This window comes from Doryrhamphus excisus, chromosome 2 (assembly GCF_030265055.1).
Source record: "Doryrhamphus excisus isolate RoL2022-K1 chromosome 2, RoL_Dexc_1.0, whole genome shotgun sequence".
NCBI classification, from domain to species: Eukaryota; Metazoa; Chordata; class Actinopteri; order Syngnathiformes; family Syngnathidae; genus Doryrhamphus; species Doryrhamphus excisus.
The window spans coordinates 11396385-11416978 of NC_080467.1; the positions used below are offsets into that span (position 1 = coordinate 11396385).

The 20594-nt window shown below is 46.8% G+C and overlaps 1 protein-coding gene across 3 annotated transcripts in view; it reads left to right on the forward strand.

Annotated features, from left to right (window-relative positions):
* LOC131110174 (membrane-associated phosphatidylinositol transfer protein 2-like) overlaps positions 1-20594 on the forward strand; it is a 28453-nt gene that overhangs the window by 3343 nt on the left and 4516 nt on the right. The window contains exons 2-27 of one of the 3 annotated variants that reach the window (XM_058062994.1): positions 53-157; positions 5340-5481; positions 8992-9206; positions 9267-9388; positions 9489-9722; positions 10328-10666; positions 11608-11703; positions 11788-11892; positions 11960-12024; positions 12113-12197; positions 13487-13640; positions 13740-13929; positions 14017-14136; positions 14483-14694; positions 14761-14936; positions 15038-15208; positions 16174-16317; positions 16392-16550; positions 16626-16871; positions 17975-18123; positions 18208-18324; positions 18994-19110; positions 19167-19315; positions 19380-19529; positions 20155-20338; positions 20411-20539. In XM_058062994.1, coding sequence (XP_057918977.1) covers positions 5404-5481; positions 8992-9206; positions 9267-9388; positions 9489-9722; positions 10328-10666; positions 11608-11703; positions 11788-11892; positions 11960-12024; positions 12113-12197; positions 13487-13640; positions 13740-13929; positions 14017-14136; positions 14483-14694; positions 14761-14936; positions 15038-15208; positions 16174-16317; positions 16392-16550; positions 16626-16871; positions 17975-18123; positions 18208-18324; positions 18994-19110; positions 19167-19315; positions 19380-19529; positions 20155-20338; positions 20411-20539 — 3906 coding nt within the window. In that variant the 5' untranslated portion in view covers positions 53-157; positions 5340-5403. Of the gene's footprint in view, positions 1-52; positions 158-5339; positions 5482-8991; positions 9207-9266; positions 9389-9488; positions 9723-10327; positions 10667-11607; positions 11704-11787; positions 11893-11959; positions 12025-12112; positions 12209-13486; positions 13641-13739; positions 13930-14016; positions 14137-14482; positions 14695-14760; positions 14937-15037; positions 15209-16173; positions 16318-16391; positions 16551-16625; positions 16872-17974; positions 18124-18207; positions 18325-18993; positions 19111-19166; positions 19316-19379; positions 19530-20154; positions 20339-20410; positions 20540-20594 lie in introns of those variants that run through there. The other 2 variants (XM_058063002.1, XM_058063010.1) reach the window with 2 other exon arrangements.

The following is a 20594-nucleotide window of genomic DNA, read 5'->3' on the forward strand; positions in this document are numbered from 1 at the left end:
GACAGGATCAGCCGATAATGGACTTTGTCTGACTTCCTGTTTCATCCCTCAGATTTTTGTCATCTTCACCTCTGCCCCAAGCCCGCCCTGTCACATGTGGACGACGTCAACAGGAGCTCAGCGCCTACTTCAAAGTCATCTGCCACATGGACTGCAGGTCAGTGGCACTCTACTCTACTCTACTGTAGTGTACTCTACTGTAGTGTACTCTACTGTCATCTCATCCCGCATGATGTAATATTCCACCAGCAAGCGCAGTAAAGATGCGAGATAGTGTACCGCATGCTATGAAAAGCTTGCATCAATGATGTCACCATGGCAACCAGCCTATGCGGTGACCCTAGTTGCGCTGTCCGTGGTTCTGAAGTGTCAGGTGGATTTTCCCGTGTACTTCCTTCTTTAGTCCGGCAGGATACCACAGATCTGTCAGAAATATAAATAAATAAATAAATAAATAAATAAATAAATAAATAAATATATATATATATATATATATATATATATATATATATATATATATATATATATATATATATATATATATATATATATATATATATATATATATATATATATATTTCTATACCATTAAACCTCATTAGGGTTGCGGGGGTATGCACTATATATACAGTATATACTGTATGGCATACAGTAAATAGTATATATGCACTGTATCTCTACTCCCTTCATCCAGGAAAGCATGACAGGAAGTGAGGTGATGTACAGTATATCATATCTGCTGTGAGCAAGCAGAGCATGTGTGGGTAAAACGTGAGGAGCGTGAATCACCTTGTTGTGGCTCTTCCATCCTCTGCTGGAAGCTTCCCTGAGTAAAGCCTGGCCATCTGATGATGGGAAGCAGGCACGCGTGGCGAGGAAAGGTGTTTTTCACTCCATGCTTGATATGAATAGCACCAGATGATGCTGATTATGTTAGCGAGCGCGTCTGCCCATGCTCAACCTTAACCCTATCTCTGCGAACACATGCGTGTGTGTGTACACGTGTGTTACACAAGCTGATCATGGCGATGTGGTGTAAACAATGATGTGTTTTTTTTCCATCTATATTTCCATTTCATCAAAACCTTAAACCAGGGGTCTCAAACTCAATTTACTTGGGGGCCACTGGAGCTAAGGTCTGGGCGAGGCTGGGCCGCATCAGGTTTTCCAAAAAAAAACCCAAAAACACATTTCTTAAAAACAGAAAAATGAATAAACTTTGCTTTTGTTCCGATTTTCTACAAGAAAAGCTCTGATAAAACATTCCACTGTTCTCAAATATCTTAATTTTTATTTTTCTACACAAAATAAGATGAAAAATAAATAAACAAATCAAGAATAAAGAAAATCAATTAATCAGTAATAAATATAATAATAATAATAATAATAATAATAAAACACCAAATAATAAAAACTTAAGAAACCACATATAGTTGGTGGGTAGACAAATTATTTTTTTGAGATTAAAATTAACAAAGCATTATTAGAGCCCTGTAGACATGACAAAACACGACTATAGTCACATTTATACTTTTTTTATTTACAACATATTGCGCAACTGCAGGGTCTTGAGACACATGCTAACTCGCAAACTAGAGAGCTAGCGACCTAAACGGTAGCCCTCAAGTTATTTCCTTTAAAATTAAATAGCCAAAAACTTACCACTTCCACGCGGATAGGGAGGATAACTATTAACAGTTATTTAACCTTTAACATGAACATTGATCAAATGTAATTTTTTTTCTGGGTACATGATACCATACAGCATCCATATCAAACTTGCGCGGGCCGCACTAACATTAAATTTTCATATCAAGGCAGGGGCCTCAAACGCGTGTTTGAGACCCCTGCCTTAAACCCATCAATCATTCTGCCTTTCACCTCAAATATCTCTCACCATCACAAATTCAATCACAATGGATCCAATAATGTAATCAAATAGGTGTATTACTCATATTTCACTGGGCTACCAGACTCCATAAGTCCAACAGTCTCCATAAGTTCCTATTCTGTGGTCATAATATAATAATAAATAGCGTTGTAGTAATGGTTGAGATAATGGTTGAAACAATGTTGTAGAAATGGTTGAAATAATTTTTGAATGAATGTTTCATTAATGGTTGAAATAATTAGTAATTCCGTCCATGATGCAGGTAAGCGCTGCAAAGATGGTGGTGGTGGTGGTCACGCCACCCTACCCAACAGATGTGTAGTCTGTTTTAGAGGGCTGTCATTGGCAAATGAGTACTTCCTGCGTGCTCATCTGTACCTTTTTAATCTATTTCCTGTCCGGTCAGTGTATTTCTTGTAATATTAGTCTATTTCCCGCATGGTTAATCTATTTCCTGTTAGTCCTGGGAAGATGAGTCAGAGGATGAGTGACAGGTGGAAAGAGAGGAAGAGGCTGCAGCCCCGACTTGCTGCATCACAACAAAGTCCACAAATCAGGCTTCAGCCTCGTGCGTTTCCACGGCAACAGAGCCTGCTCTGTCACAGGAACGGGAGGTGGAGCGAGCGAGCGAGAGAGAGAGCGAGCGAGAGGTGCAGGGCAGGAAAGGAGCGTCACAGCAGAGATGAAGAGCTTCTTCTCTTATTTGGCCAGCATTTAAAAGACAGGAGGAAGAAGGCGGGACGGCGTGTGTGTGTCGGGGGCGGGGATGCGGGATGACCGGGGATGCAGCTGTCCTCGGGACCAGGAGACGCCTCGGATCTCAAGAGCGTCATCAGACGGGTTGCCGGGTTTAGATGACGCCAGTCTGAGGAGGTAACGCTAACACCTTGCTGTCCGTGGACGGCCACACCCAAATAAGGAGGTGTGGGGGTGGGGCTGGGTGGACGCCGTGGATGAATCCCACATCTGTTGCAGGATGTTTGTTTTTCCGCTGCAACAGAACCTCCAAAGTGGAGCACAATCGGTTCTCTTGTGTTTTCTCAGGATTCCCACAGGAATTCATCCGTTCCAGGGTCAAACCCTGGCCGTGGTTAAAGCTTAACCTGACCTGACATGAAAAGTAGCTACCATTTCATTGAAGGTAGGAGATTTGGACCAAATTGGAAAAATCACATTCCATCAACTTTGACCACGTTGTTTACATTCTTTTCCATATTATTTAATAACTTGAATGACAACTTTTGCAATCAAATCTATAATAATAAGAATGTTACCAATATATTCTTCTAAGCTTTACACTACGTTCAATACACATGAGTAGTAATAATCAATTATTATATGAATAAAAATAGGTCATATATTATAGATACATTTTTGACGTTTTCTTGAAAGTTGTGGTAAAACTCCTCATACCAAGGGTGAATGGAAACTACCAGGGTTAGCTGAGTTTAGCAGAGCATGCTAGTGTGGCTGTGTGTGTTTTACTGTTGCCTTGTGCAAATGGAAGCAGGACATCAGTAGCAGGTTGGATTGCTCCAGTGTTCCAGTGAGTTGACTGGCATGGAGATGTTCTCTTGGCAAAGACTTCAAATGAAAGCACGCGTTTCCCACACTTCCTTCTTGGCACAATGCTTTCATGCGCTGTGTGGGAAAGCTGGCCTGCCCTCCTCAGGGATGTTCCTTTTTCCCAATGGAAGCTCATATCTCCATGTGAGAGCTGAGGAAAACACATTGGACCACTTTTTTCACATATACCAGGGGTCTCAAACTCAATTTACTTGGGGGCCACTGGAGCTAGGGTCTGGGTGAGACTGGGCCACATCTGGTTTTCCAAAAAAAAAAGAAAAACGCATTATTAAAAACAGAAAAATATACAAAGTTATTCAGTGCTTTGGTTCCGATTTTATACAATAAAAGCGCTGATAAAACATTCCACTGTTCTCAAATATCTTAATTTTTATTTTTCTGCACAAAATAAGATGAAAAATAAACAAATCAAGAATAAAGAAAATCAATCAATCAGTAATAAATAAATATAATAATAATAAAACGGCAAATAATAAAAACTTAAGAAACCACATATAGTTGGTGGGTAAACAAATTATTTTTTTCAGAGTAAAATTAACAAAGCATTATTAGAGCCCTGTAGACATGACAAAACACGACTATAGTCACATTTATACTTTTGTTATTTACAACATATTGCGCAACTGCAGGGTCTTGAGACACATGCTAACTCGCAAACTAGAGAGCTAGCGACCTAAACGGTAGCCTCCAAGTTATTTCCTTTAAACTTAAAAAAGCCAAAAACTTACCACTTCCACACGGATAGGGAGGATAACTATTAACAGTTATTTAACCTTTAACATGAACATTAATCAAACGTAATATTTTTTTCTGGGTACATGATACCATACAGCATCCATATCAAACTTGCGCGGGCCGCACTAACATTAAACTTTCATATCTAGGCGGGGGCCTCAAACTAGTGTCCTGCGGGCCACAATTGGCCCGCGGGCCGCGTGTTTGAGGCCCCTGACATACTATACTCTCAAGCTTCCATTTACTGAAGTCAACCTTTTCTCAGATTCTCATGCTAAAGTGCTAACCGTTTAGCAGGGAAACAAACACCCATGCTGGTCTAACCTACAATTCCAGTCTGCTTTTTGATAAACTTGTTTTGTAGGTAAATAACATATTTATATATTGAAATAATGTTGATGTTTTTTGGGGGTGTTGGGTGTTTCTGATGACTCGGCAAGCTAGCTTGTCCATTATAAAACACAGCCTATTTGGTAGGTTCATTTCATAGTTCTAAGCCACATTTTGGAAGTATATCAAATGTAATATTTAGGCAATAGGTACGTACGAGCCTGAAGTAGCAAGCTAGTGCTAGTTTGTTAGCTTGATAGGGTGGATTTTCCGCACCTTCTCTGTTTTGGGTTGAGTTCAGTTTTCCTACCTCTTTAACCAATAACAGTGATCTAAAATAGCTCTCATTCAAATTTGACCCGTTTAACGCGTGTAGCAGCATTGATGTCACATGACATCTGAGCTGCTGGTTTTCCTCAAGCTGATGCTGACAAATAGAAGCGTGTATAAAAATACTCCTGTTAAGTGCTCATTGGAGGTCGACTTTCCATGTGCGGATAAAGATGGAGAAGGGTTACTCAGTTGAACAATGGCGAAGACGATGACGCGCTTTGTTGACGTGGTCTAAAGGAGAAGAGGCCGCCGCTTCTTTTTAAAGACGGGGTCAGGTGGTTGCACCGCACACGATGTTTAGTCTCGCTTTTCAGACGAGGCGGGATTGAGGTTGCCGGGGGATTTCAGCCATGTTGCCAGGTCAGAGGATTACCTTGTCACAGACCCATGTGAGGGTGGCGCAGGAAGTGGCCGACGTGAAGGACTCTAATCCCGTCCATGTTTCCCTGACTTCATCCCGCAGGTGTGAGGGATGACTGCTGCCGTGCTGTTTTTCCACTGAGAGCCTGCCGTGTACCAGCGCCGCCATGCTGATCAAGGAGTACCGCATCCCCATGCCCATGAGCGTGGAGGAGTACCGCATCGCCCAGCTCTACATGATACAGGTCAGCCACCGCGTTCGTCTTATCAGCACGTTCTCCTGTACATTGTCAATCACTCCTTTAATACATTATTTACAAGTGGAGGGGGCGAGGCCTGGGTGCTGATTACTGCCACCTAGAGGACGGGAGTGGAGAAGCACCGACTATGAGGCTTCAATTTCACGTTGATCATTCCAGCAACTTGACTGTTTTGGTGGTTTGGGTGTCTGTCATGGCGTCACCGCGTCCAAAGAGACCCTATTTAAATTGCATGCACGTGTGGAGGCTTTGGAATTAGTAATCCCCTTTCCCTCCCTGCTCTTCACTCTGCGTCACAGTTCAGCGCCGGTTGCCCTGGTAACCGGTGACATCAGCAGCAGCAGCTTCCATCATTTGGGGCTGGATGGCGAGTTGGTGTTGCCTTGGCAACGGGACATCCGGCTGCGGATGCTGCGGTGCACGGTCACCCGCATGAGAAGTTGTACTTTAGTGTAGTGTTGATGGAAGTGGAGGATGTGAGTCCATGAAGGATCGCGTGGTGGTCTCCTGGGAGGATGCTGGAGCGGCGCAAATGAGCGTCATGAACGCACAACGCTGCAAGGATGATTCGGGGGCCGCACGCTCTACCGCCAAAGCACCTTACCTGCCAGATGATAAACATCTTCCTGCTTTGACATCATGGCTGCTGTGGTGGGGGGGCGGAGCACCCTCTCCACCCTCTCCACCCTCAACCTCCTGGCTTCGCTAGTCATCACCAGCCACAGAGATAATAATGCTCACTCTTATACAAGCATTCATTAGGGGACCTGTGTAGCACTCCCCACTTCCTGCTTCCCGTTCCACACCACGCTTTTTCAAAATTCACTTATTCACAAATCATCCTTGGATACATTACATCAAATCTCTACTATCTTTTGGCCTAAATGGAGTCAAACCCAAATATAGGTCATATTCCACCCAAACCAAACCAAGATACTGTCAATCTCTGACCTCACTTCCTGTCCCCTCAATTATTTTCTCTTATTATGTCTACTATATTGGCTAATAGGAGTGGAAAGGTGACTATAGGGATGTTATGTCATGCCTAGAGGGCTCTAATTAAGGTAAAACGTGTATTTAGAAGGTGGTAAACAGGGTTTCTTTGTCTTATTTGCGCTTGTGATGTCTACTATATTTAGTAATGTGAGAGTGTTAAGGTGACGATGGGGGTGTTATTTCATGTCTAGAGGGCTCTAATAATGTTTTTTCATTTTTTTTTCCATTTCATTTTCTACCGCTTTTCCTCACGAGGGTCGCGGGGGGTGCTGGAGCCTATCCCAGCTGTCTTCAGGCGAGAGGCAGGGTACACCCCGGACTGGTGGCCAGCCAATTACAGGGCACATATAGACAAACAACCATTCACACTCTCATTCATACAATTTGGAGTCACCAATTAACCTAGCATGTTTTTGGAATGTGGGAGGAAACCGGAGTACCCGGAGAAAACCCACGCATGCACGGGGAGAACATGCAAACTCCACACAGAGATGGCGAGGGTGGAATTGAACCCTGGTCTCCTAGCTGTGAGGTCTACACGCTAACCACTCGATCACCGTGCCGCCGCTCTAATAATGTAACAAAGCGTATATAGAAGGTGGTAAACATGCTTTCTATGTCTTATATGACTGAAGTATTGAAAAAGGGGTCTATGAATATTATGATATGAGAATCCATATCATAGCTGTGTATGGCATATGGATGCATAAGAGAGCCAATATCAGTTCCCAGCCTTCTTTGCGCTAAGCATGAGCAATGTTAGGACAGGAGCCAATCAGAATGAAGCAGGGTGGAGCTTCTTAAAAAGACAGGACCTTGTTTACACGATGAGGATGTGTTGCTTAATGTATTAATGAATTAGTCCATGCATATTTATCATCAATGAGAGCAGTATACTCAGTGTAAGATGATGAATGACGTGTTTTCTCGAGCATCTGTCCAGTCATGCCTGATAGACGCAGTATCCATGTTTACATTTGCTCGCCAAAGCCCAGTCAGCACTCAACCTCTGCTGTGTGTGTGTGTGTGTGTGTGTGTGTGTGTGTGTGTGAGTGTGTGAGATGATGCCGTGCTGCAATCTCATGCTTGGTGTTAAAACGAGTCTCAGGCTTAGCGGATCAGGCTCAAGCAGCTCCGCCATCTGCTTCCTGAGCATGGCATCATTCTACATCCTGTCCGCCACAACCGCTATCATAACAACAACATCAATAGGGTGCCTACAGCCACAGCTGTGAGCACTTAGTACTCTGTACTCTACTAATGTTGGAAATGCTGAAAATGAAAGGATGGCTTTGGTTAGGGTTAGCGGTGAAGCAACTCATATAGATATGCTACTAGAAAGTTAGAACAGCAGCCTGCATCTCATTTTTTTCCCCTGTAATGGTTGACTTTATTCCCATTGTAGTTTAATTTTATTCTCCTAGCTTTTCATAACCTCATTTTATTTGCACCTTCATTCTTTGTTTTCTTTTGTCTCATAATATTACAGCTTTATATTATTACAGACGGCGACACGGCGGGCGAGTGGTTAGCACGCAGACCTCACAGCTAGGAGACCAGGGTTCAATTCCACCCTCGGTCATCTCTGTGTGGAGTTTGCATGTTCTCCCCATGCATGTGTGGGTTTTCTCCGGGTACTCCGGTTTCCTCCCACATTCCAAAAACATGCTAGGTTAATTGGCCACTCCAAATTGTCCATAGGTATGAATGTGAGTGTGAATGGTTGTTTGTCTATATGTGCCCTGTGATTGGCTGGCCACCAGTCCAGGGTGTACCCCACTTCTCCCCCGAAGACAGCTGGGATAGGCTCCAGCAACCCCCGCGACACTCGTGAGGATAAGCGGTAGAAAATGAATGAATGAATCTTCATACTACATGTTCTTCTTGTAATATTTGGACTTTGTTTCCATAATATTTCTTTAATTTTTAACATTCCCAAAGCTACTGTAATTCTAGATTTAGTTGGTTTATCATTATATTACAACTTTATGGCAACTTCTTTAATATTTCAACTTTGGTTAATTGGCGACTCCAAATTGTCCATAGGTATGAATGTAAGTGTGAATGGTTGTTTGTCTATATGTGGCCCTGTGATTGGCTGGCGACCAGTCCAAGGTGTATCCCGCCTCTCGCCCGAAGACAGCTGGGATAGGCTCCAGCACCCCCCGTGACCCTCGTGGGGAAAAGCGGTAGAAAATGAATGAATATCATTATTACAGACTTATTACTATTAGACTATTACAGACATTTTTTTAATGGTTAAACTTTATTCTTTTGAAAATGACGTGTTTTTTGGAAAAATTATTACTTTTCTTCCCCAAATTATGCCAGTTTTTTCTCATCATATGACTATGTCATTCACCAAGCATATTGACTTTATTCTTGTCAAATTGCTGCTGTTTTCTTGTTGAATAGTATTTTTGAACGTGCCACTGGGCGTTTATTGCCGCGTTTAGGGGCCCGTGCGTTACTGTGCTCACGCGTTTTTTTGACACACAGAAAAAGAGCCGCGAGGAGAGCTGCGGCGAGGGCAGCGGTGTGGAGATCCTGGAGAACAAACCCTACGAGGACGGGCCCGGAGGCTCGGGTCAGTACACGCGCAAGGTCTACCACATCGGCAAGCACATCCCGTCCTGGTTCTGCTCCATACTGCCTCAGGCTGCCCTGCGTGTGGAGGAGGAGTCGTGGAACGCGTACCCGTACACACGGACCAGGTAGGAGTGCGTCACACACGCCAAAGGGTGCCAGACATGATGGGAAAGAATATTTTCCAGGTACACGTGTCCATTCGTGGAGAAGTTCTCCATCGACATTGAGACGTATTACATGCCGGACACTGGGAACCAGGTGGACGTCTTCAATCTGTCCTCTGCAGAAAAGAGACAGAGGACAGTCGGTGAGTCTGTCAGAGTCTGGTGGGACCAGACTGGGTTGCGTAGGTGTTGAGATTTGAAAACGTGACCATTAGCTTATGAATCAATTCGATTGCCTCTTAGACCCCATCGACATCGTCAGGGACTACATCCCACCCCACGAATACCTGGTGGAGGAGGACCCCCGCTTGTACCAGTCAGTCAAGACCAAACGAGGTCCACTGTGTGAGGACTGGATCGAGGAGATCAGTCGGAGTCCTGGACGCAGTTCAGTCATGTGCGCCTACAAGCTGTGCAAAGTGGAGTTCAGATACTGGGGCATGCAGTCCAAGATAGAGCGCTTCATCCACGACGTGGGTAGGTGCAGGACAACAATGCCCCCCTTATCCCTGTACCCCATCCCACTTCTGTCACTACCACCACAACCACCCCTCTCCCCATAATATATAATACTGGACACACATGTGTCCATGCGCCGCCCTTGCATCCGGTTTCTGAGCTCTACCACACCAGCGGTGCCTCTGACAAAATTTGTCCCACAATGAACGCTCTTTCTCGGGCAGGCGTGGTTAGAAAGTGGCCTTCATTCGTAGTTAGGAAGCACTTTGGCCGTGTGACCAATCACAGTGGAGTGGGTGTGCCCCGGAGGCAATGAAAACAGACCGTTTTGGCGGGAAGCACAAATCCAAGAAAAAACAGCTGGAATAGGTGCAGATTCTGGAAGGACTATAAAGCTTTGTGTGGTGGTTATTGTGTGTAGCTCCTCGGGTTTCGTGCCTTTTTGTCCCGTTGGCACAAATTAAATGAGTCTGAAAACGTCTTGTCATGCCAAAGCTTTTACAAACGCAGTTAATTATCCAGCCGCCAACACGTTGCCAGGCTTGATGTTAGCGCCATCGCTAAGCCAGGCAGGATGAGTGTAATTGGGATTGTTGCCTCTCCCCCGCCCCACCCTCTGGCAGGCCTGCGTAAAGTAATGGTTCGAGCCCATCGGCAGGCGTGGTGCTGGCAGGACGAATGGTACGGCCTCACCATGGAGGACATCCGACAGCTGGAGCTGGAGACGCAGCTGGCGCTGGCCAAGAAGATGGCCCAGTACAGCCTCAGCGACGAGCCTGGCGCCGACGCCGATGGATGCTCCGCCGGCCGGGACCAAGAGCGACGAAGCGACATGGGCGGATCCACCGTTGAGGCAGAGGGAGGCGGGGCTGAGCCTGGGGGCCCGGCGGACAATCGAGGAGAGCTCACCAAGCAGTGGTCCACGTCTTCCCGCTCCTCCAACAGGTCATCCAAGCGAGGAGGTCAGTTAGCTCTTCTTACTGTGGGAGTCCATGGGTTGGTTTAAAAAAGCATGTGGGCTGCATTCCCAATCCTTTGTATCAGGGGTCTCAAACTCAATTTACCTGGGGGCCACTGGAGCTAGGGTCTGGGCAAGGCTGGGCCGGATCAGGTTCCCCCCCCAAAAAAATGCATTTATTAAAAACAGAAAAATATACAAACTTTTTCAGTGCTTTGGTTCCGATTTTCTACAATAAAAGCTCTGATAAAACATTCCACTGTTCTCAAATATCTTAATTTTTATTTTTCTGCACAAAATAAGATGAAAAATAAACAAATCAAGAATGAAGAAAATCAATCAATCAGTAATAAATAAATATAACAATAATAATAAAACGGCAAATAATAAAAACTTAAGAAACCACATATAGTTGGTGGGTAGACAAATTATTTTTTTCAGATTAAAATTAACAAAGCATTATTAGAGCCCTGTAGACATGACAAAACACGACTATAGTCACATTTCTACTTTTGTTATTTACAACATATTGCGCAACTGCAGGGTCTTGAGACACATGCTAACTCGCAAACTAGAGATCTAGCGACCTAAACGGTAGCCTTCAAGTTATTTCCTTTAAACTTAAATAGCCAAAAACTTACCACTTCCACACGGATGGGGAGGATAACTATTAACAGTTATTTAACCTTTAACATGAACATTAATCAAACGTAATAATTTTTTCTGGGTACATGATACCATACAGCATCCATATCAAACTTGCACGGGCCGCACTAACATTAAACTTTCATATCAAGGCGGGGGCCTCAAACTAGTGTCCTGCGGGCCACATTTGGCCCGCGGGCCGCGTTTTTGAGACTCCTGCTTTGTATGTACGTATGTAACGTGAACTTCAAAGTTTATGGAGACACGTGTCCATCGGTCTGTGTTATGGCGTCCCCACAGGAAGTCCATCTCATCAGAGCATCTCTGAGTGGAGGATGCAGAGCATAGCCCGCGACTCCGACGACAGCACGGACGACGAGTTCTTCGACGCACATGGTAGAGGGGCCGAAGGGGCAAAACACTTGGAGCTTTTTCATCCGCTTGTGTTCTCTCGTTGACGTCTTTTGTGTCCTCCCGCAGACGGTTTTTCCGACAGCGAGGAGCTGTTGCCCAAGGAGATCACCAAGTGGAGCTCCAACGACCTCATGGACAAAATAGAGACGATAGAAGTGGACGAAGCGCAAGGTAACAGCTCACAAGCTGCCTTCTGTGCCCGTGCAGATGATGATTACATAATGTCTTTCTGTCATAGACACAATATTTCCTCCTTCGGCTGGGGACTTTGCCACCATGACCAACGAGGAGACGCACACAGAGGTGTCCCCCGCGCCACATCCTGCTTCCACCTGTCGATAGACCCCACCCAGCTAAAACAGCTTTTTCACCTCCTCCTTTCCACCTGCAGGCCTCCCAGCAGCATCTGCAGCCCTCCAAAATCCACGTCCTGTTTCTGGTCCTGCATGGAGGGAACATTCTGGACACCGGCTCAGGTTGAGCACTGGTATCATTCGTTATCATCATTACCATCATCAGCATTTGATAACGCTAAAAATACGTAGCTATTTGACGTTAACTTCCTCTGAGCTCACTTGGTAACAAACATTCACTTTCATAGGAAGACATTGTAGCAAATGATCTGGAATGAGGGATACAAAGCACACAGAAAAACTTATCAGCCGCCTGAAATGTTGGAAAAGTAAGAAGCTTTCGCCAGAGACCTCTCTGGCGTCACAGTGGCTACTCGGAGCATGTGCCCGAACCTTGTAGGGCAGGTGGCTCCTCCGAGCTTCTCCTGATAGTAGTCATATCATGATATTCCATTAGCTGGCTAATCAGTTTCTTTCAGTCCTTCTTACCTCCAGGTGTGAACTAACTACACTTCCATCTACATCAGGGGTCTCAAACTCAATTTACCTGGGGGCCACTGGAGCTAGGGTCTGGGCAAGGCTGGGCCGCATCAGGTTTTCCCCCCCAAAAAAAAACGCATTTATTAAAAACAGAAAAATACTGTTTTTGCACTGAAAAAACATTTTCAGTGCTTTGTTTCCGATTTTCTTCAATAAAAGCTCTGATAAAACATTCCACTGTTCTCAAATATCTTAATTTTAATTTTTCTGCACAAAATAAGATGAAAAATAAACAAATCAAGAATAACGAAAATCAATCAGTAATAAATAAATATAATAATAATAATAAAACGGCAAATAATAAAAACTTAAGAAACCACATATAGTTGGTGGGTAGACAAATTATTTTTTTCAGATTAAAATTAACAAAGCATTATTAGAGCCCTGTAGACATGACAAAACACGACTATAGTCACATTTATACTCTTTTTATTTACAACATATTGCGCAACTGCAGGGTCGCAAACTAGAGAGCTAGCGACTTAAACGGTAGCCTTTAAGTTATTTCCTTTAAACTTAAATAGCCAAAAACTTACCACTTCCACACGGATAGGGAGGATAACTATTAACAGTTATTTAACCTTTAACATGAACATTAATCAAACATAATAATTTTTTCTGGGTACATGATACCATACAGCATCCATATCAAACCTGCGCGGGCCGCACTAACATTAAACTGTCATATCAAGGCGGGGGCCTCAAACTAGTGTCCTGCGGGCCACATTTGGCCCGCGGGCCGCGTGTTTGAGAACCCTGATCCACATGAAACAAGTAGCTAAAAAGTTATTGATCTCGAGTTATCCCGCCTTTTACGTGAAATAAGCAAGCTGATTGTGCTCACCCAAGGTGTGTGTTGTGTGTGCGTGCAGGTGAACAGACCAGCAAGCAAGGTGACATCAACACCCTGAGCGCCGCCTTTGAGACCGTGATGAGGGTCCACTACCCGGCAGCGTTGAGCCGCATCGCCATCAGGACGGTGCCCTGTCCTGCTGTGTGTGTGGAGGCCTTCTCGCTGGTGTCCAAGTGAGCGTCCACTGTACTGCTGTGTGTGTGTACCAGTTGCGTGTGTGGCTGCGTACATGACAACAGCAGCGGCGCGTTCCTCTGTGTCGTCCTGCGCAGCCTCAGTCCTTACAGCTACGACGAGAGCTGCCTGTCCAGCAGTCAGGACCACATCCCGCTGGCCGCCCTGCCGCTCCTAGCCACCTCGGCGCCGCAGTACCAGGACGCCGTGGCCGCTGTCATCCTGAGAGCCAATCAGGTGTATGCAGACTTCATCAAGTCCCTGGAGGGCGCCTCCTTTAATGGACAGGTGAGGAGACACATTGCCTGGACCTCTTCTTTTTGTGGGGACAATTTGGATGTGGGGGTAGCCTCTGTGTGTGTGTGTGTGTGGTAGGTGTGCGTGATCGGGGACTGTGTCGGCGGCATCCTGGGCTTTGACGCTCTGTGCAGTAGTTCCATCCTGGTGTCGGAAAGTCCAAGCAGCAGCAGGCGGGGCAGCGCCATCAGCGTGCAGGTAGCATTTCACTTCATCACGAGAGAATGTGCGTTTGCAACATTTGCAACACTTTTTAATGCGGATAATGATTAGGGCTGCATGAGAAAGTGGAATGCCGATTTATGAACAAGTATACCACGCAACAGAGCCAGTGTTGTAATGCCGGTGTAGCGCATGCAGAGGTAGATGAAGCTGATCGCTCCTCATAATTTACATGCAGCTACTGCTAACACTAACGCTGAGAAATTATGAATATTTTTCTATGCCCTTTGAGCAAGGCTGTGACTGGTGCATTACTGCCCCCAAAGAATGGGAGTGGAGCTGCTAGTGAGAGTGCTAACGTGGCTCTTTCTCTTCCCATCAGGACACGGAGCTGCTTTCTCCAGGCATGGTCATAAACAGCATCTCACCGTCTTCGCCATCCCTGGAAGGAAGCCGCCACCTCAGCCGAAGCAACATCGACATCCCACGTTGTTCGGGGCCCGACGACCCCAAGAAGCAGCTTCCACGCAAGCGCAGCGACTCGTCCACGTACGAGCTGGACACCATCAAGCATCACCAGGCCTTCCTGTCCAGGTGAGGACAAACCGGCGGTGGGTTTCAAGTGACCTATGAAGGCTTTGAAACTTTTTTTTTTGCAAGTCTGCACTCCAGCGTGATCCACGGGGAGACGGGATCGCGGCGCTCCAGCAACAGCACCATGCTGGAAGGCGGCTCCTTGGGGAAGTTTGACTTTGAGGTGACAGACTTTTTCCTGTTTGGGTCTCCTCTGGGACTGGTGCTGGCGCTGAGGAAGACTGTGGTGCCCTCCTTAGACGGTGAGGAAGTGAGCTCATAAATATGCAGCTGTTGACCAAGAGTAGCGCCAGCTGCTGGCACGGAGGGTAACTGCATCTGCTGCGTGTTTCCATAACAATAGTGACGGCGCTACGTCCAGCCTGCCAGCAGGTCTACAACCTGTTTCATCCGGCTGACCCGTCCGCCTCCCGACTGGAGCCTCTCCTGGACAAACGCTTCTACCTACTGCCTCCTTTCAGCGTTCCGCGATATCAGCGCTTTCCACTGGGGGACGGACACTCCGCTCTCCTAGGCAAGTACTCCTAGTAATGAGGATTCCACTAACGACATCACACGGGTCCAAAGTACGCCCGCTGGACACCAAAAAATGAACAACAGCAAAGATGGCAACATCATTTTATAACATTCATTCATTCATTTTCTACTGCTTTTCCTCACGAGGGTCGCGGGGTTGCTGGAGCCTATCCCAGCTGTCTTTGGGCAAGAGGCAGGGCACACCCTGGACTGGGCACATATAGACAAACAACCATTCACACTCACATTCATACCTATGGACAATTTGGAGTCGCTAATTAACCTAGCATGTTTTTGGAATGTGGGAGGAAACCGTAGTACCCGGAGAAAACCCACGCATGCACGGGGAGAACATGCAAACTCCACACAGAGATGGCTGAGGTTGGAATTGAACCCTGGTCTCCAAGCTGTGAGGTCTGCGCGCTAACCACTCGACCGCCATGCCGCCCCATTTTGTAATATTCATTCATTCATGCATTTTCTACCGCTTTTTCCTCACGAGGGTCGCGGGGGTTGCTGGAGCCTATCCCAGCTGGCTTTGGGCGAGAGGCGGGGTACACCCTGGACTGGTGGCCAGCCAATCACAGGGCACATATAGACAAACAACCATTCACACTCACATTCATACCTATGGACAATTTGGAGTCGTCTAGCATGTTTTTGGAATGTGGGAGGAACCCGGAGTACCCGGAGCACGGGGAGAACATGCAAACTCCACACAGAGATGGCTGAGGGTGGAATTGAACCCTGGTCTCCTAGCTGTGAGGTCTGCGCGCTAACCACTAGACCGCTGTGCCGCCCCATTTTATAACAATGAATCAAAATCATGAGATGCACCTTTTAATGTTTATATATATCCAAGTGGCAAAGTTGCATGTTTGTCAAGTAGTGACATAAATGAATGAGGAATGAAAGAATGTGTTTTCTTGAGGAGATGAATAAAGTATCTAATCTCTCCCCCAGCGGAGACGGTACATAGTAACCCTCAGCTCCTGATGGAGCAACCGAGCGTGGTGGCACCCCATCGCAGCCAGGAAATCGGCATGAATGAGACGTCCATCCCCGTGCCTGTTCTCAACTGGCCGTCCTCGCAGCCCCACGTGGAGAGTGAGTGCCCCCTCTCCTGAGTGCCCTTCCTCCCTCTTCCATTTACGATAGGCGTCTCTGTTCATTCTTCACAGCCGATACTCCTGCTCATATTTCTGTGGACTTCTCCTGCCCGCCCTCCACGTCGCCGGGGGTCCCTCACATCCGGTGCCACCGCAGAGCCAGCGAGGCCAGCCTGGCTAGCCAGGTGTCAGGCCTGGCCGACTCCTACACCGCCTCCAACGTCGCCAACAGTAAGCTGACCTCTTCCCCCTCACCGCTATGTTCCTCACGTGTTGATGCGTTGTTCCACCAAACGTCCCCCTCAGCACACGAGCGAGTGCTCCGGCCTAAAAGGCCCAGCCTGCTGTCCCACCTGCCGCTACCCTACCATAAACTTGCCCCACGGACTCCGTCCTTCCGGTCGGCCAAAAACAGCCGTCAGGTGTTCCCGAGAGCCAACGGAGGCGGCGAGTCTGAACCCAGCTCGGACGCCGGCTCTGATGTCACCTCCGACCTCACTGATATCACCTCTGTGCCCCCGTCCCCTGGGGTGCGGAAGAACATAGAGAAAGGTACCCTGGCTGGGGTGTGTAGTGTCAGGATGCGAAGGAAGGTCTTCCACGCTCCTTCCTTGTCCCCTGAGCTGTCCTCTTCCTCCTTAGTCCTCCTCAGTAGGACATCTAGGCCATCTTTCATGAGTGTCAGCTTTAGATCCATACCTCTGTGTCAGAGGTTCCCAATCTGCAGGTCAGGGGTGGCACATGAAGGTTGGGAACCCCTGCTGTGTGTGATTAGACAGCAAATGAAAAGCAACCTTTCCACCAAGTACGGTCCACCATGCTTTTAACAACTTCCCTGTTACCCCAAAAATGGTTGTTCATCATATACTATGTGTCCTTTCAATCTTATTATTATTATTATTATTATTATTATTATTATTAGCATCGAATATGAGGAATATCCCTCAAATCTCTGTCCTCACCAGGCCTGCCCCCCCCCCCCCCGAAAAGGCAGGCTTCGCTACACATCATAAAATTATCTACAGTCAGTTACAGACGTTTGATTTGATCATGCAGTTTTCCTTCAGGAAATAGGATAGCTAGCACGCTAGTAACATTCTTGGTTGAAGTTAGGGTTGTTTCAAAGTTCATGACCTCTGCCTCGGACCCGCCCTGGGGTATACGCACGCCTGCTACTTGATAGAAAAAAAAGAGTCTTCGTTACACATCTTCAAATAAAGCCTAGAGCTCTGTAAGTTTGATCATTTAGTTGTTCTTTAGCAGGTAGGCTCTGCTAGCATGATGTTGCTGTTAAAACCTGAGTGTAATGTTAGCAATTTAGCATCACATACTGTAGCTTTGCTAGCGTTGTAAACCTTTGTGTCCTCCCATATGCGATACCCCATGCATGTCACTACTACGAGTCTAGTAGTCGTAGTAGTGGTTAATAATAATAATAATAATAATAATAGAAGTGGTGTTAATGATGGCTTAAATCAATCAACAGGCTACCAATACACTTCTGTGGGAGCGATTAGGCTGATTTATAGGACGATAGGATGCTTTCTTTGGGCATCCAAACGCTACTTCTTGGTGGAAAGGTGGCTTGAGTGCCCCCCCTCCTTCAGTGAAATGTTCCCTAATCACCTCCCATTCTTCCATCCTTGCTGCTTCAGTCGCGTCACGCTGGTGGGGCAGCAAGAGGATGGACTACGCCCTGTACTGCCCCGACGCCCTGACCGCCTTCCCCACCGTGGCGCTGCCGCACCTCTTCCATGCCTCCTACTGGGAGTCCACAGACGTGGTGTCCTTCCTGCTCAGACAGGTCGCTAGTGTCACTCATCAGTACGAAGGCGAATCAGATCAAGGCTCATGGCAATGAATGATGATTATGAATATGCTCCCATAGGTGATGAGGCATGAGAACTCTGGGATTCTGGAGCTGAACGGGAAAGAAGTGTCGGAGTTCACGCCGTCCAAACCCAGAGAGAAGTGGCTCCGTAAGCGGACTCATGTTAAAATCAGGGTAAGCGCACTTCTGGAGAAGTGTGATGATAAACCTAGAAGCAGAAGCAGAACTCAAAATGGAATATTTCCATGGTTAGAGCATACAAAGCCTGGTTACCACCCTCTAAATACAATTTTTAACATGAGTAGAGCCCTTTAGATATGAAATAGCACCCCTATAGTGTAAGACTAAGTGCTCTGTGCTATGGGAGCAGTCAGGAAGTGAGGTCGGGGGTGGTTATGATTTCATTCATTCATGTTCTACCGCTTATCCTCACAAGGGTCGTGGGGGTGCTGGAGCCTATCCCAGCTGTCTTTGGGCAAGAGGCAGGGTACATCCTGGACTGGTGGCCAGCCAATCACAGGGCACATATAGACAAACAACCATTCACACTCACATTCATACCTATGGACAATTTGGAGTGGCCAATTAACCTAGCATGTTTTTGGAATGTGGGAGGAAACCGGAGTACCCGGAGAAAACCCACGCATGCACGGGGGAGAACATGCAAACTCCACACAGAGATGGCCAAGGGTGGAATTGAACCCTGGTCTCCTAGCTGTGAGGTCTGCGCGCTAACCACTCGACCTGGTTATGATTTATGGATTATTATGGATTATTATTCCTGCTTCCACCATTCCTCATGGGAGTGATCGTTTCCAAACACGACTATCCTCTTTGTGGCAGAACGTGACAGCCAACCACCGCGTAAACGACGGCGTCTTCACCGAGGACGGCGGCCAGACGGTAACAGGTCGTTTCATGTACGGCCCGCTGGACATGGTCACGCTGACGGGAGAGAAGGTAGAGCAGGATTCTTAGATCTGCTGCGGCGCCCAGCTGACTTCTTTTCCGAGCAGATCGACATCCACATCATGACGCAGCCTCCCTCGGGGGAGTGGGTCTACTTCGACACGCAGATCACCAACAGCAGCGGACGCGTCTCCTACGCCATCCCAGACGAACGAAAACTGGGGGTGGGAGTGTATCCTGTCAAAATGGTGGTCAGGTATGCTGATCTTTGATACTGTACCTGATGATATTTCTAAGTACGTGTAATTTCCCTCCAACAGGGGAGACCACACCTTTGCAGACAGCTATCTTACCATCGTGCCACGGGGAACCGAATTTGTGGTCTTCAGCATCGACGGGTCTTTTGCGGCCAGCGTGTCCATCATGGGCAGCGACCCGAAGGTTCGAGCAGGAGCCGTTGATGTGGTCAGGTAAGGAAGGGCCATCATTATTTTTCCCGCCTGGTTTGCTGTCTTTCAACAATTTTGCTGGAAGCCTGCCTTTCTCTTTTCTTTTCTTTTACACGGGGTGGCTTCATCGAGCTGGGGGTGGGCCGGAGGTTTTTTCCTACTCCATTGTTCCATTGAAGGATTATGATAATGGTGGAAAACATCTCAGGTGGGATGTCCTTGTCATGCCAGTAACGTTGGAAGCCATCAGAACCATCAAGGAAAAAGAATATTTTCTTCCACCTTTCAATGTCCCATGTTTGGTGCACTCCTGCTAATTCCAAATGGGCATTGAAGACCTTTTTTGGTCTTAAAATTCTTCTCATGCAAATGGTGTATGATGGTTATCAGCACCAGTACCATACTTCATTTGGTCCAGGATGGTTCTTTGTCTTGACGGACAGCCAATGGGATCCTTTCTTGACTTTTGAGGATGTTTGTGAGAAGTTTGAAATCATCATTACATTCATTCATTCATTCATTTTCTACCGCTTATCCTCACGAGGGTCACGGGGGTGCTGCGCGCTAACCACACGACCGCCGTGCAGCCCATCGTCATTACAAAGTCGGTAAATTTAAAAATAAAGACTTGAACATTTGTTTGCAGGTACTGGCAGGACTTGGGGTATCTGATCGTGTATGTGACGGGTCGCCCAGACATGCAGAAGCAGCGTGTGGTGGCTTGGCTCTCTCAGCACAACTTCCCCCACGGCGTGGTCTCCTTCTGTGACGGGCTGGTCCACGACCCGCTCAGACACAAGGCCAACTTCCTCAAATCCCTCATCAATGAGGTGAGCGGCGCCGAGGACCAACGGCGTTCCTCCGGGGCACCCTGTGACCTCTGACTTGCTCTCTTCAAACAGGCCCAGATGAGGATCTTTGCCAGCTACGGCTCCAGCAAGGATATCTCTGTGTACACCAGCGTGGGCCTGCCCCCGTCCCACATCTACATAGTGGGAAGACCCACTAAGAAAATGCAGCATCAGTGTCAGGTATAGCCAATGACCAATACCATGTGGGACACCATTAGCTTACTGAATTCTCTGT